Here is a 17,436-nt window from a genome sequence, read left to right as displayed (position 1 = left end):
TGAATTACTAGTGACGCCGTGATTGCATGTGTCTTTCCAAAGGTCAGCTGCTGTCTTGGGAAAACCGAGTCTTTTGAGAAAAAATACTTGCAAACTTTTAAGACAACGTGGTGCTATCTTTTAATATTCTGCAAAAATATTGTCTATACAAAGACCATACGATAAAATTGTATTTATTTAACAACGTAACTACTTCTGAACTTATTAATATATCAATTTATTTACATATTTATTTATCTCCCTATTAATTCATCATTTGTTTAGTTCTTCAAGAATTAATCAATGTTTGCAGTGATTGAGATATTTATTTTATTTCTTTATTTTATCTTTGATTGATTATCAATTATTCTTGTTTACTTTTCAGTTATTAGGTACACTTTTATTAAGGTATCATTAAAAAAGACCTGTCTACGACAATGCCGTAAGTAGACGCTCTTGATTGTGTTAGTGTCACAACTGAAGACAACACAGGACTGAAATACGCTTGTATGGGCTTCAATGTGGACTTTTCCGAATAGTACTTCACTTGACTGGACGGGCCGCAATGCACTTGGTTGTTCCTAACTTGACTGAGCAGGGCTGCGTTGTGGTAGACTCAACAGCAGTTAGTTGTTTTGGACGGGACGGGACGGGGCAGAGCTGCTACGGATTGCACTGCTCTGCACTGCACTTGACTGGACTAGACTGTTCGGGATTGCCTAAACTGCAATGGAGTAGATGGCAATACATTAATCTACACTCGACTTATATGCAAAAAGACTGCTAATCTAATCTAAATATAAGACATTTAACATACCTGTGGTTAGGTCCTAGCTTTGGATTTTCCTCGCTGTTGTAGCTCAGGTTGGAGTATCACGCATCAGGGTTTTGCTATCAGTGAAAGAACTCATCTTACTCAGGTTAGTATCAAATTGTTATGATTATTTACTTACCTTCTAAGTGATGCAAAGTCGCTGAAATGAGCTTATCGTGAGTTGCAGAAAGTTAAAATGTCTCAAGCTCTGAAATGGAAAAAAAAGGCGTGCTCTTCTTTTATCTCAATTCTCACAAACTCGAGACAACCTAAACTCTTAGACTAGACTAGACTAGAGTATACTTCCTTTACTGAGACATTTAACATACCTGTGGTTATGTCCTAGCTTTGAATTCTCCTCTCTGTTGTAGCTCAGCTTGTTGTTATGGCTCCCTTTTTATGAAGCACTCCAGTCCTGCTCTGATCCGAACTGAGTTACGAGGTCATGCTGTAAAAAAAAAAAAAGAAAAAAAGAAAAAGAAATCTAACAAAACTTGTTGCAATCAAAACATGCCGCCTTACCTCTTTCAGTAGTAGTACCGATCGACCATAATTTTTTCTTACAACTGCTTTAGGCAACGTATCAGAGTTTTCCTATCAGTAAACGAACTCATATTACACAGGTTAGTATCAAATTGGTATGATTATTTACTTACCTTCTCAGTGATACAAAGTCGCTGAAATGAGTTTATCGTGAGTTGCAGAAAGTTAAATGTCTCAAGCTCTAAAATAGAAAAAAAAAGTACGTTCTTCTTTTATGTCAATTCTGGCAAACTCGAGACAATAATGACTCTTAGACTAGACTATAGTATACTTCCTTTACTGAGACATTTAACATACCTGTGGTTATGTCCTGGTTTTGGATTCTTCTCTCTGTTGTAGCTCAGCTTGTTGTTATGACTCTCTTTTATGAAGCACTCCAGTCCTGCTCTGATCCGAACTGAGCCACGAGATCATGATGAAAAAAAAATCTAAAAAAACTTTTTGCAATCAAAACATGCTGGCCTTACCTCTTTCAGATGACCTATAGTGCTGCTGATGGACCATAATTTTTTCTTAGAACTGCTTCAGGCAACGCATCAGGGTTTTCCTATCAGTGAGCGAACCCATCTTACACAAGTTAGTATCAAATTGTTATGATTATTTACTTACCTTCTCAGTGATGCAAAGTCGCTGGAATGAGCTTATCGTGAGTTGCAGAAAGTTAAAATGTCTCGAGCTCCAGATTGGAAAAAAAAGCGCGCTCTTCTTTTTTATTAATTCTAGCAAACTCGAGACAACCTTAACTCTTAGACTAGACTAGAATAGACTATATTATACTTCATTTACTGAGACATTTAACATACCTGTGGTTATGTCCAAGCTTTGAATTCTTCTCTTTGTTGTCGCTCAGCTTCTTGTTATGGCTCTCTTTTTATGAAGCACTCCAGTCCTGCTCTGATCCGAACTGAGCCACGAGGTCATGCTGAAGAAAAAAAAATCTAACAAAACTTGTTGCAATGGAAACATGCCGGCCATACCTCTTTCAGATGACCTGTAGTGCTGATGGACCATAACTATTTCCTTCAGCTGGTTCTTAACGCATCAGGGTTTTCCTATCAGTGAACGAACTCATATTACACAGGTTAGTATCAAATTGTTATGATTATTTACGTAACTTCTCAGTGATGCAAAGTCGCTGAAATGAGCTTATCGTGAGTTGCTGAAAGTTAAAATGTCTCATGCTCTAAAATGGAAAAAAAGACACGGTCTTGTATATTAATTCTGGCAAACTTGAGACAACCTTAACTCTTAGACTAGACTAGACTAGAGTATACTTCCTTTACTGAGACATTTAACATACCTGTTAAAGGTATGTCCAAGCTTCGGATTCTCCTCTCTGTTGTAGTTCAGCTTTTTGTTATGGCTATCTTTTTATGAAGCACTCCAGTCCTGCTCTGATCCGAACTGAGCCACAAGGTCATGATGAAAAAAAAAGGTCTAACAAAACTTGTTGCAATGGAAACATGCCGGTCTTACCTCTTTCAGATGACATGTAGTGCTGATCGACCATAAATTTTCTCAGAACTGCTTTAGGCAACGCATCGGGGTTTCCTATCAGTGAACAAACCCATCTTGCACAGGTTAGTACCAAATTGTTATGATTATTTGCTTACCTTCTCAGTGATGCAAAGCCGCTGAAATGAACTTATCGTGAGTTGCAGAAAGTTAAAATGTCTCAAGCTCTAAGATAGAAAAAAAGGCGCGCTCTTCTTATATTTAAATTCTGGCAAACTCGAGAGAACCTTAACTCCTTCACTAGACTAAACTAGACTAAAGTATACTTCCTTTGCTGAGACATTTAACATACCTGTGGTTATGTCCTAGCTTTGGATTCTCCTCTCTGTTGTAGCTCAGCTTGTTGTTATGGCTCTCTTTTTATGAAGCAGTCCAGTCTTGCTCTGATCCGAACTCAGCCACGAGGTCATTCTGAAGAAAAAAAACCTGACAGAACTTGTTGCAATCAAAACATGCCGGCCTTACCTCTTTCAGATGACCTGTAGTGATGATCGACCATAACTTTTTCTTAGAACTGCTTTAGGCCACGCATCAGGGTTTTCCCATTAGCGAACGAACCCATCTTACTCAGGTTAGTATCAAATTGTTATGATTATTTACTTACCTTCTAAGTGATGCAAAGTCGCCGAAATGAGCTTCTCGTGAGTTGCAGAAAGTTAAAATGTCTTAAGCTCTAAAATGGAAAAAAAAGGCACGCTGCTGTTTTATATTAATTCTGGCAAACTTAAGACAACCTTAACTCTTAGACTAGACTAGAGTATGGTATACTTCCTTTACTGAGACATTTAACATACCTGTGGTTATGTCCTAGCTTTGAATTGTCATCGCTGTTGTAGCTCAGCTTTTTGTTATAGCTATCTTTTCATGAAGCACTCTAGTCCTGTTCTACTGACAACCCAGCTTTAAATTCAATATTTTACTATACTATACTATGCAGCACTTTTGTAAGAGGAAGAAATCCGCTTCAACTAGCCTTTAAATTATTATTCAGAAATTAAACGTACCTGTGGTTATGTCCTAGCTTTGGATTCTCCTCGCTGTTGTAGCTCAGCTTGTTGTTATGACTATCTTCTAATGAAGCAATCTAATCCTCCTCTACTGATATCCGTGCTTTAACTTTAATACTATACTACAATATGTAGTTCTTTTTGTAAGAGGAAGACAATCCGCTTCGAGTAGCTTTTAATCCACTACTCAGAAATTTAACGTACCTCTGCTTATGTCCTAGCCTTGGATTCTCCTCGCAGCTGGTTCTCAGTTTGTTGTTATGATTATCCATTCCAGTTCTGCTCTACTGATATTCCAGTGTTGCAAATTGAGCCATAAACCACTAGCGACCCTGTGATTGCTTGTGTCTTTCTAAAAGTCAGCTGGCGTCTTGGTAAAACTTAGTCTTGTGAGAAAAGATACTTGCAAACCTCCAAGACCACTTGGTACTGTATTTTAATAATCTGCAAAAATATTGTTAATACATAGACTATGCGATAAAATTGTACTTATTTAACAACGTAACTATTTCTCAACCTATTTATATATCAATTTATTTACATATTTATTGATCTCCCTATCAATTCATCATTTCTTTAGTTCTTCAAGAATTAATCAATGTTATCAGTTATTGAGATATATTTATTTCTTTATTTTATCTTTTATTGATTATCAATTATTTTTGTTTGTTTTTAAGCTATTAAAACTGTTAAGAGAAAAAAGGTGTTGAAATATTAAACACGTCACATTGTGAAACGTTGTCATTAAACCAATTAATCAGGAAACCACCTAAAAAGTTCTGTAAACAGAAAATTTCAGATAGTCTAGAAGAAAGAATTCTTACAAATGATAATAATAATAATTATTTATTACTTATATAGCGCGAAATACATGTAGATATGATCTAATGCGCTAAAATATTACCTATGAAGTGCTCGATGTGCTTGTTTATGACGTGATCCGAAGTGAGCCATGAGGTCATGTTGAAAAGAAAAAAATCGAACAACTTGTCGTAAGCAAAACACGCCGGCCTTACCTCTTTCAGATGACCTGTAGTGCTGATCGACCATAACTTTTTCCTCCAACTGCTCTATGCCACGGATCAGGGTTTTCCTACGAAGCCAACGAACCCATCTTACACAAGTTAGTAACACATTGTTATAATTCTTTACTTACCTTCTCAGTGATGCAAAGCCGCTAAAAATGGGCTTCTCTTGAGCTGCAGAAATTTAAAATGTCCCACGCTCTTAAATCGTAAAAAAGGCCTGCCCTTACCTTTATATTAATTCTGGCAAACTCGAGACGACGTTAGCTCCTCTACTTGACTAGACCCAACTGTACTATACTTCCATTACTCAGAAATCTAACATACCTGTAGTTATGTCCTAGCTTTGAATTCTCCACGCTGTTGTAGCTCAGCTTGTTGTTATGGCCATTTTTTCGTGAAGCACTCCAGTCCTTCTCTACCGATATCCCATCTTTAAATTCAGTACAATACTATACTGTACTATGTAGTACTTTTGTAAGAGGAAGAAAATCCGCTTCGAATAGCCAATAATCTATTACTCAGAAATTTAACGTAGCTGTGGCTATGTCCTAGCGTTGGATTATCCTCGCTGTTGTAGCTCAGCTTGTTGTTATGGCTCTCTTTTTATGACGCACTCCAGTCCTGCTCTGATCCGAACTGAGCCACGAGATCATGGTGAAAAGAAAAATCTGACAAAACTTGTTGTAATCGAAACAGGCCGGCCTTACCTCTTTCAGATGACCTGTGGTGCTGATGGACCATAACTTTTTCCTCCAGCTGCATCTAGACGCATCAGGGTTTTCCTATTAGTGAATGAACTCATCTTACACAGGTTAGTATCACATTGTTATGAATATTTACTTACCTTCTAAGTGATGCAAAGACGCTGCAATGAGTTTATCTTGAGTTGCAGAAAGTTAAAATATCTCAAGCTCTAAAATGGAAAAAAAAGGCCCGCTCTTCTTTTATATTGACTCTGGAAAACTCGAGACAACTTTAACTCCTACACAAGACTAGACGCTGAAAATGGACTTATCTTGAGCTGCAGAAATTTAAAATGTCTCGAGCTCTTAAATTGAAGAAAAGGCTCGCTCTTCTTTTATATTAACTCCGGCAAACTCGAGACGACGTTAGCTCCTACACTGGAATAAACTAAAGTATACTATATATCCATTACTCAGAAATTTAACATACCTGTAGTTACGTCCTAGCTTTGGATTCTCCTCGCTGTTGTAGCTCAGCTTGTTGTTACGGCCATCTCTTCGTGAAGCACTCCAGTCCTCCTCTACTGATATCCCAACCTTAACTTCAATACTACACTATCCGCTTCGGCTAGCCTTTAATCCATTACTCAGAAATTTAAATGTCCTAGTTTTAGATTCTCCTCGCAGCTGTTGCTCAGCTTGTTGTTATGATTATCCATTCCAGTCCTACTTTACTGATATCCCAGTGTTGCAAATTCAGCCATGAATAACTAGTGACCTTGTGATTGCTGGTGTCTTTCCAAAGGTCAGCTGGTGTCTTAGGAAAACTGAGTCTTGTGAGAAAAAATACTTGCAGACTTTTAAGACAACGTGGTACTGTATTTTAATATTCTGCAAAAAGATTGTCGATACATAGACCATACGATAAAATTGTATTTATTTATTTATCAATTTATCTATTAATAAACTTCTTTATATATCAGTTTATTTATATATTATTGATCTTCCTATTTAACTCATCATTTCTTTAGTTCTTTAAGAATTAATCAATGTCATTAGTTATTAATTTATCTTTTAGTGATCAATTGTTTTTGTTTATTTCAAATTATCATGTTTACTCTTATCACATTATTAAGAGAAGAAACTCATCTTAGACAGATCAATATGTCAAAATTATAATAATTCTTTACTTACCGTCTCAGTGATGCACAGCCCCTGAAAACGGGCTTATGTTGATCCGCAGGTATGGGAAATTCAAAGTAAAAATGTTGAAAAGTTTTGGGGAGTCCCCGAAAATGGACAGAGTTAAGTCTTGAAATCCTTTGCACTCCTCAATGGATGACTATCGCTAAATGTAAGACAACCAATCAAACCCTTCGAAAATGGGCGAACGCACAGTTAACACCAAGGTGACTTTGCTTCTGGGGCTTTTTCATTAGCGAATTGGAAAGTCATTGTAACAATCCAGTTCACGATTCGAGCAAATGCCCCGAAATTGGCCGAAGCCTCCGAAAATAGGTCAGTATAAAGCTCCTGCAGTTGAAATTGCGTTAGTGAGATCAGAAAATAGTTTCTTAATAAAGAAAAGACACGACGCTCGCATCTTAATTGAATTCTCGAGATAGAAATTTACACTGGGCGCCGCGGAAAATAAATCTCATAAATTTGTGTATCCCAAAAATTAGGAAAAGAACACAGAGACAATCGGGTCCAGCATTTAATTTATAATACCACATAACATCAATAAATTAACTTAGATTTTTCGAAATTACTTCACAGAACCCAGCAGGAGGGGACGCGCACCCTAGACGAAGAATTGGGCGTCCACAAAACTCCGAATGTTCCGTGTCAGTAATGCCGACACCTTGATAATTTGAACACCCATAGTGTCCCAGACGATGCTTTCATTTTTATATCAACTTGCTAACAATTCTCAGTAGTTTCCCATTGCCTTTGTATTCCGAACTGAAAATCCGAACAAGTTTTGAAAGGCCGAACGAGAAGCCGAAGTGAAATTCGAACCGAAGGTGAAGGCGAACTCCGAAAGAAACCCGATCTTAATTTTTATCAATGCATGCATAATCTTTTCTCAAAGGCTAATTCTCAATTCTAATTTGCTGTCATAGCTGAATTGCTTAAATCCGATTTCCAATCATAACGTTAAAATCTAGTTGAACCTTCGAGGCAAACTTTTTTCGACTTAAACAGTCTTACTCGATCACAGTGTTTAAGATCCTCTCAATCAAGTTAAACTGAAAATGTAAACGGTCGCAGTCGAAGTAACAGTGGGGGAAGACGTGCGCTAAAGTCGATGAGCAACTGATAAACACCGAAAGACCTGTTGATGAAGAGCCGAAGTATAAACGAAGCCGATATTGTGATAACCTAAAGAAGCGACGAAGAAGAAACGATCCAAACCGAAAATATGCCGAACAGTATTCGATTGAAAGAAAAAACCTAGAGAAGAAGATTTGGAGGGAGGACTTCTCCCAACCTCAAGGGGACCCGCAAACCAATCTTTTACTAATTTGAGCCGAATGAGAAGCGAGACAACTTTTAGCAGAATTTGGATTTTATGGTTTGACCAGTGCACTATCTATTAACCCTTTTTTCATTCCAACTCATAAAGAATCTTACTGACCAGCTGGATATCAGCGTCTTCTCACTGTTCTGTTCCCAGCCTCCGCGTATACAGCAGAAGAGAAGAGAAGAAAAAACCCAACAAAGCGTCGGCCCTTTTTTTCACCACGCTTTCCCATCCATAAGCGAGTTATACCGGTAGCAAGAGTCAGCACTTGTCTTGTGATGATGGACTGGACCATATGGAAAGGAATGGCGAGGACTGGAGCGGGTCGTACTGGACTGCATGGAGCTGGACGCTGATTTTTAGACTAAATGCACAATGAACTGGACTCTTCTGAAATGAAGTGAGAGGGACTTAGGTTAAGTGATCTGGATTAGCTGCACTAGAATGGACTGAGCGGTGTTTGGACTGGAGTGTGTCGTACAAGTCTAAATGAGAAAGATATTGTGGATATTTAGGTGAAATAAATGATACGTAAAAATATCGTGGCCCCTTGTGAAGGGGAAAACATTGCAAAATAATCATATTCTGAGTTCGCAACCATTACACATGTCAGAAGAACTGAATAGGAATTTTCTGTCAGACACTTTTTACTGAAACATTGCAAAACTTGGTTGGTCAACATGCGATAAATTTAATTCATTTTTTCGGAGTAACCTTCGGGAGTAACAAGATTGGAAAAACTGTTCCCTTCACATCTATACATCAGCGTTTTTATTGTCAATTCTGTTCTCTATACATTTCTTAAGGAGAACGTGTTTAACTATCATGAGCTTCGTTTGTTGGTGATTATTTCATTTTCTTCTTATGCGTGTGACCTTAATTTGTGATTAAGGGGTGATAATATAACAAGAAATTAAATGTCAGTAATCCCTCTGTTTTCAAGATTACAAAAAAAATTACTTTTGTCTGAGAACGAAGGCCCCTTCATATTGTCAAATATCAGTTTCATCTGGAGTCATGGTGAGTAAACATCGAGGCGTACCTTAATTTTCCCTTGTGAAATTTGGAGAATCTTATTGTAGAATTAAATTTAAACATTTGCAGATTATCACTTCATTTGAAGCCCAGAAAAGAAGCAAACAAACAGGCAAATTAAATGTTATGGCTTATTATAACCCTTTCGTCTAACATATCAGAAATTTACAAACCTTCTTTGATTAAAACCCGTATTACTGGCATTTTTACCATTCAGATGTTTCGATTAAAAAGAAAAAAAAACAATATTGTGAACTTAAGTTTTCACTTTTCATAACGAGCAGTTAGCTCTTGAAGTCTAAGAAGTGATTAAAATGTAACTTCTCCCTCTATTATTTATACATTATCCAGCAAACAGGAAGTGAGAATACTCAAATTTATCTCCTAGATGTTGTTATCTTAATATGATATCAAATTCTTGTAACTAATTGGAAGGACATGTTTGGTAGCCAAAGGGGAGAATTGACGATCTGATCTTGGAATTTAAGGGTTGAGACGAAGAAAATTCTCGGAATCTGCCTGGGAAGTCGACTGAAATATTTCCTTAATTCACTCGTCATCTCTATGTTACGCACAATGTTCAAACCTAGTGCCTCTAGGAACAAGCTTTAGATATACTCACTATCAAAATTAATATGCATTACTTAAAACACTGAGTTTCGCTTCAAACTTGTACCTAATTAAAATTTAAGAGCACGAACCACGCTTTCTCTTCATTGTTAACGCGGAATTTCAGTAAAGAAGATGAAAGATTAGAAATGGTACTCCGCGCGGTAAAGTTTCCGCACAGCCCCGTACTATTGTAAAACAAATCTGTTTTCCCAATGGAAATGTATTGTTTTTGTCATTGTTTTCTCTGTTCAAGAACTGAATGCATAACGTAGGATGGGGCTGTGCGGAAATTTTACCCTCCGCGCGACAACAGTTTCAAAGAAGAATTTCAAGGAAGCCAATTTTGCAAAAAAAAAATTACGCAATAGAATTTCTACTGCTAAGTTATTGACAGCTTCTGGGCGGAAATACGAGCGACTGGAAAGAATTAAAGGATTAAATAAAACGAAGCTTCGATCTGGAGCCCTTCTTGAATTTGTACATGGCTCATCTTCTCTTAAAATTAGTTTACAGTTTTACATGCTTCTATAAGCGTCGATAAACACTTACCTGCTTCCTTCCGTTGCCAGAAATGATACGTAATGTTGAGTTTGACAAAACGAGAAACGAAAGAGGGCTTCCAAGGAAGAAAACACTGTGTAGGAGCTAAAATTTTGACAAGAATTGATCACTGAAGTAGAATTTCTCTATGCTTGTGATAATTTCAAAAGTGCGCCTTTTAAAACTTATGCGTGCACGCGGGTTGTTGAGCTCTTCCCTGAATGGCTCGTCTAACTGCACGGGTTTTTAGCGCGCACGATTTTTCTAATTAGCACTATTCATTAGTGGCACATTTTGTTGTGGTAAACGCAAACGGCAAATTAACATCTGCGTTCCCTCATTTTTCTTCCAAGACAAAATACAGAAGGGCCTCGCAAGTGATACTGCGGCATTCACACTTAGGCCTAGTTCAAACGTCGATCTTTACATGTACCGAACCTAACGTTTCTATTAAGTACATGTAAAGATCGACGTTTGAATCAATTAGGATCGGCAGATTTGTATAGACGTTTGAATCAACTGCCGCTCTTAATTATTCGAGTCGACCCAAATTGCAATTAGGTTCGGTACATGTAAAGATCGACGTTTGAACTAGGCCTTAGTGATTTCTTTCCATTTATGTTCCTAATTACATTTCTGTGTTTTTGCACGCACATTTTTCATATTGTTTTCGCATTCTTTTCACTCACGGCGATTTGTATTCTGTTAAATTTTTTCGCATAATTCTGCTTTGTTTAATTTCATTCGTAAAAGTTTCTCAGGAAAAAGTGAACATTGGAGTATCAGAGTGCATTAGATTAACATCGATTCCTTCGCTGCGATCATCTTTTAGTTTTTCCGTTCCTCGTGCTCGCAAGCCACACAATTTTTGTAAGTGTCTTTCCTTGTCCGATTTTATTTCCTCTGCTGTTATGCGTTTTCCTATTCCTTCTACTTCGTAATAATTTGAAATGTAGATAAATCTTAAAGCGTTCGCGTGTTGAAACCTGACTTTGTCGGCAGTCACACGAAGAGTACAAAAGTTTTGAACAAAATGCAGAAACTGAAAGGGAAGTAACAAAACTTCAATTTTTGTCGTTCGTCGTGGGTTATTGAGCTCTTCCCTGAATGGCTCGTCTAACTGCATGGGTTTTTAGCGCGCACGATTTTTCTAATTAGCACCATTCATTGGAGGCACATTTTATTATGGTAACGCAAACGGCAAATTAACATCTGAGTTCTCTCATTTTGGTAAAGTTTCCGCACAGCCCCCTACTACATTATGCATTCAGTTCTTGGATAGAGAAAACAGTGACAAAAACAATACATTGCCATTAGGAAAACAGATCTGTTTTACAATAGTAAGGGGCTGTGCGGAAATTTTACTCTCATTTTTCTTCCAAGACAAAATACAGAAGGGTCTCACAATGAGTAAAAAAGTTTTACACAAAATGCAGAAACCGAAAGGGAAGTAACAAAACTTCAATATTTGTCGTAGTCGTTCGCGTTAAAATGATCCCTCCATCAAAATAGCAAAATATGATGGTAAATAAGCCATAGTTATTTCTTTTTCACGGGCTTTAAATATATATATATATATATATATATATATATATATATATATATATATATATATATTTTCTGTTTAGTCACGGCTGAAATTATTATAAAATAATCCGCCAGGCCTCGGTTGTTCAAAGGCTGGATGGTGCTATTTACCGGATAAATCGCCATCCGGTGGTTAAGTGTGTACCAAATATGCACGCTATTTTAAGCGCTTTATTAGCAAGAAACTTTTGGACTTTCTGATAGCGCGAGGTTCACATCTTTGAGTGCTTTCATAGCCCTTTAGGTTAATTGTAAATTAGCCGTAAGTGCTTTAGATCGATTATTACACGCTTAAAACACAACCAAGGCAGCGGGAGTAATGGCCAAACTCAACAAAAGAGTGTGGAACAATGACCTGCTGAGCGTGAGGACCAAACTGCAAGTCTACCAATCTTGTGTCCTTTCCACACTCCTCTATGGTAGCGAGTCATGGCCCACATACGCCAGACAAGAGAAGCGGCTCAACGGGTTCCACCTCCGCTGCCTTCGGCGTCTCCTCCTGATCAAATGGCAGGACAGAGTCCCCAACACCGAGGTCCTTGGGCGAGCCGACATGCCTAGCATCTCTACACTACTCATCCAAAGACGCTTACGGTGGCTTGGCCATGTACACCGTATGGACCCCGGTCGCTTGCCAAGACAAATCCTTTATGGGGTACTGCGAGAGGGCGTCCGACGCACGGGCCGACCACTCCTTCGCTTCAAGGACGTTTGCAAGCGTGACCTGCAACTCACTGAAATCATCCCCAACACCTGGGAGATCCTTGCGACAGACCGGGAAGCCTGGCGTCGGGGTGTGAAGGACGGGGCTCACAGGGCTGAGATGAAGGCCAGGGCCGAGGCGGCTATCAAGAGGGGGACGAGAAAGAAACGTCAAAGATCAGATCAAGAGGCCACCAATTACATCTGTTCCAGCTGCAACAAAGATTGCCACTCAAGAATCGGGCTTTTGAGCCACTCAAGAGCCCACCAACACTGATGCGCTGACCATCGCCTCTCCGAGACGAGGATGCCATTATTATTATTATTATTATTATTATAAAACACAACCAAATGAGAATATAAGTGCCAAGGTTTTTTGGCAATAATAGTGGAAGTTGGAATTGTTGGTGAAGTTAGTAGACGTTGTAACAGCAGGCAGTGGTACATTAAACAAGAAGCTATTGAGATCCAAGGAACTCTTCTATCAGCTAGTTCAGTCGTTCAAGCTATCTGCCCCCCAAAGAGTTCTGAAATGAGGAGGTCAAGTTTTCCTATTTCGCTATATTGTAAATAAAAGGGAGTACCCTTGCTACAGAAACTATAACTACGAATAATTTTTGTATCACTTAATTTTTGTATATTTTCCTTTTTTCAGAGTAGCAATGTCCCAAACCTTGATTAAAACTGGGCATAAAAGCTTTCTTTTCGGAATTTTCATATTTTTAAGAACAAACCATAGCAAGAAGAGTTTTGTTTGTTAAAATTATACTTTAAAAAGGAGCTGAAGTAAGCTCCTCTAACTCCAGTCAAAAGTTTGTTCGTTGCTCTCAGTGATTTTTTTTTACACAACGAGGACAGATTTGTCCAATTTGAAGATTGCTGGATATCTTGAAGTAGACCTTTAATCAGATGTGTCTGGAGTTTAGACGTCAGTACCGTGTCATCAGATGATGAAGAGTTGGAATCAGATACATTTTACATTTCTTCTCTCCGTTTGCCAGTTCATAGACATGAACTCAAAATAGACAGGGAGATATTTACTCTCTATTTGGTGTTATTTGCTACTTTGCTTAATTTCTCTTTTGGATCGTGTATTGTGATCGTGGCAGTGGTCTGACAGCACTTGCAAAAGTGATGCGCTTATTTGCGGGTCATTCGCTATGTTGTGTAATTAGAGCGGAACGTATACTGTGAAAGAAAAAAAAGAAAGAGAGAAGAATTGTTCCAAAAGATTACAGATATCCGTTTCGCAAATGACACATTTCTGTTTCGCAAATTACAGATTTCGAGTTTGTTCGCAAATTACAGATTTCAATTTCGTTTCTTATCGCAAATTACAGTAAGCCCTCCTTACCAACCAGCAAGAAATAAAACAACGGTTAGATGATGAGCTTCATTGCTGTAGCTTTCTTGCGTAAATCGAACAGTTCTGCTTTTTCCTTTTCCACCTTCATTTAACTGAATGCCTTTCTCCCACAAATAAATTTACATCCTGCCACATTAAGTTTCGATAAAGTTTCGCCCATTTTCACTACCACATCACTCATTATTTATGCCGATGAGAGAGACTTCCCACTTGGCGTTTTTTCGCGCCGCAATTTCGGCACCAGATCACTGAAGGGCGAGAACTCGGAGATGGCTTTCTCCTTGCGTTGAACGCAATAATTTGCCGTCAGTGTTTCCGTTCTCAGAATTTTCAAACCTTGGCGATTTTACATTGCTTTATTGCAGATGACAGCCACAAAGTTTTGACATTCACGTACACAGCTATTAAACTTCTTGTTAAAGCTAAAGATCGGTAAATACACTCTGAAATTCGAGACGGCACATCAGAGCACATCGCCCTCGAACCGTACACTTATCCGACTTCGAGTTCCTTAAATATGCAAACCCTATGCACGCAGTCTTACCCTCTACTGTTTTTAATCAATTAATCAATTAAATTTGCTGATTTCAGATCTGAGCTTTCAGTTAACTACATGCTATGTTTTGGCAGACTGTTAAATTTTTGAACAGCTATTGGTTGAGGATAGAGACATCATTCAGTTGTTGACAAAATGAACCAATTACAGAAGAAATCATCATCTAAGGGAGGACTGGGGCTGGCATGCATAGCGAGTAAACGTGCTGGTTGATGAGTAGTTTTTCTGGCAGCCTGCATTTCATGTATATGGAAACCACTCCTTCTTTGAAACGTACAATATCACAGAGAAGCAATTCAGATTCGTCTGAGTCAAGTTCTCTGTGGGAAAAGCGTCCAAAGAGTCTAGCTGAGGAAGACGAAGTTCTCCAAGCTTTAAACATCGCCGGTAACGTTAGCGAAAAACTCGATAAAATTCTTGGAGAACTTAAGAAATTGGAGAAACTTGATGCAATTGAGGCAACGTTGAAGGATTTAACAAGCAGACTGGGGAACGTCGAATCAACTATCGACAAGATGAAAGAAACCGCACGTGCTGTGGATAGTTCGATTACAGGTATGGATGAGAGTCTTACACATCTCATCAAAGAAGTTGAAGAGCTTCGTGGAACGGTAGAAGACAAGGATAATCAAATTGAATATTTACACATGCAACACCTTTATCTCGAATCGTACTGCAGGAGAGAAAATCTAAAAATTTTTGGCGTACCGGAAAGCGAAGCCAGCGCTTCGGAGGGGAAAGATGCGGTTGGCACAATTGATGTTTTGCGTGATTTTCTTCATGATGTCCTTGGCTTTGTGGATCCAAAGAGGAATATGGAGTTTCAACGAGTGCATCGGATTGGTAAATCCGTACGTGGGAAGCCCAGGCCGATATAAGCCCGTTTCTTACGCTATCAAGATCGCGAAACAGTGCTTCGTGCTGGGTTTGAATTGAAAGACACTGAGTACATGATTTTGCAAGACTTCCCTCAGGAAATCATAAAGAGAAGGCGTAAACAAATGCCCAAATTAAAGGAATTTAAGCTAAAATCAAAGCGCTCTGTGAGCAAACTCGTGAATTGACACATGATTTTTTAGACTATGTTTAATGTTATCTGGTTTAGGGAATTTTGTGGTTGATTGTCATATCTAGAGTACGAGCAGTAGTTCAGTGTTCGCTAATGTAGCAAAGAAACAAAGAAACGTTGGGATAAGAAGGCATTACATTTGAAATGATCATGCTATTACATTTGACAAGGTGGATGATGTCATGTGTTTTAAACATGTATCATTTTTGTTTCTGGTTCAAAAGAAAAGGTTGGAAGTAAATGTGGGTGAAAAGGGAAATTTACTTTCTTTCGTTGTAATTATTAGAAAATCAAGGCAATACTGTCTTAATGAAAACATTAACGATTCCCTCTTTATCAAATGAGACAAACGGGAACGAGTTTTGAGTGATATAACTAAGCCAAGACTGCCACAGTCATTTTGGATCTCCGCCTGGGTAGATTTAAGTCACGTGCTAAGCAACGTATAATCAATAACAAGATAGAATTTCATTTCAGGCCTATTTATCAATTTTGTGGTGTGTAACTTTCGCATTTTAGTACGTTGTATGTATGTTGAATCTTCAAATTGCCTTGAAACTTAAAAGAAAATTGTTCTTTAAAAATTCACTGAAAATCGGTAGCTAAAATTGTTTGTTTACGTGTTATTTGATTTTCGTGTTAACTTGTTATTTCGTCAGTCGCCGGCATCTTCTGTTACTTCACACAGGAAAAACACACGCGACGAAACGTATTGATCAATTTTGTCCTCAATCTCACGCTATAACAGAAAAAGCTTTTGAACATCTGTAAACTCCGAGCGCTTCGCAGTAAGTGATATTTTCAATGAATCTTCAGATTTTTTTCAAGTTCAAGGATTGTAATTTACAATTTTATGAAAAACGAAGGTTGTTCTGTTATTTCAGTGTGAATCCTTGCATGCCTGCCAGTCGCTGGCGCCGCTTGTTGAAACTAAAACGAAAAAAAAAACTCTTTTAAGATTATCATTGGCTTCTTTTTCACCCCACCACTATTCTTAGCAACAAAGGTCGCCATTTCGTCTGTTTATTGCTCGCCAAAAACTATCAAATGCACTCAAAAGCCTAAAATCTAAAAAAAGTTTACAGGAATCGAGCGAGCGAGCGAATGGCACTCGCTCGCGAGCGAGCGAATGGCATTCCCCACATCGTATCTATAACTCGCTCTTGCGCATGCGCGCAATTCACGAGTTAAAAAGGGGCCAAAAAGTATCCTTTAGTAAATCGGAACCTGATAAACTCTTTATTGATGGCAAGTTTATTTCTGCGTAGGGGTTTCATCAACTGTGACCTTTCTTCGTTATGGCAAGGCTGTAAGGTGTTATCGATTGGTTATTGTATATTATAACCAAGCAGCAAAAGCTCTCTGGGAGATACGAAGAGTTATTTAATTAATTCCATCCTCAAGGGCAACGATAAGGATATTTATCTTGCTGCTCTTTTAAGTTTTGTATTCTTCAGTATTTCGTTGAAATGTAATTTTTTCGTTTTTGCTTTTGTGGATGTTCTGCTTTGTGTTTACTGTTTTTCCAAGCTATTCTGGCGCGTTAATGAGGATATATTCTTTAAGTTTGAAAGTGCCAAACTGACGCTTAACTTTTCCCACCTAATGAAGTTGTTTTTCCTTTGGGCGAAGAAGGGCGTATTTACGTTAATTTTAGTCTTTTGTCACTAAATGCTCGAGGGATTCGTACTTTTAAAGAGCGGAAAGCAATTTTTAGCTGGCTTTTAAATTCTGGAGCCGAATTTGTTTACTGCAAGAAACCTACAGTACTCAAGAAGTCGAAAATATCTGGAGAAAACAGTGGAAAGGAAACATTTTCTTTCCGCACGGTAGCAGCCACAGTCGAGGTGTACTTGTACTTGTAAGGGATAAC

At 38.2% G+C, this 17,436-nt stretch overlaps 1 protein-coding gene and 1 long non-coding RNA gene across 3 annotated transcripts; one reads left to right on the top strand and one right to left on the bottom strand.

Annotated features, from left to right (window-relative positions):
* Nucleotides 1-243: 243 nt before the first annotated feature.
* On the bottom strand, nucleotides 244-4,380 carry LOC149034878 (uncharacterized). Of its 2 annotated transcripts, none has more exons than XR_016182694.1 (3): nucleotides 3,144-4,380; nucleotides 797-1,001; nucleotides 244-703 (listed from the first exon to the last, which is right to left on the bottom strand). It is a non-coding gene; the product is annotated as an uncharacterized LOC149034878 (long non-coding RNA). The 2 variants fall into 2 exon arrangements; XR_016182695.1 differs by lacking the exon at nucleotides 3,144-4,380 and adding an exon at nucleotides 1,123-1,637.
* Nucleotides 4,381-14,716: 10,336 nt separating this feature from the next.
* Nucleotides 14,717-15,519, top strand: LOC149034877 (uncharacterized). Its single transcript, XM_089194686.1, has one exon. The coding sequence runs from the start codon at nucleotides 14,737-14,739 to the stop codon at nucleotides 15,370-15,372; it is 636 nt and encodes a 211-aa protein (XP_089050812.1). The 5' UTR covers nucleotides 14,717-14,736; the 3' UTR covers nucleotides 15,373-15,519.
* The last annotated feature ends 1,917 nt before the right edge of the window (nucleotides 15,520-17,436 follow it).

The sequence above is a fragment of the Pocillopora damicornis genome, chromosome 14, assembly GCF_964200805.1.
Source record: "Pocillopora damicornis chromosome 14, jaPocDami1.2, whole genome shotgun sequence".
NCBI lineage: Eukaryota > Metazoa > Cnidaria > Anthozoa > Scleractinia > Pocilloporidae > Pocillopora > Pocillopora damicornis.
The sequence above is the reverse complement of the archived record's forward strand: the minus strand, read 5'-3'. Positions and strand labels throughout refer to the sequence as shown.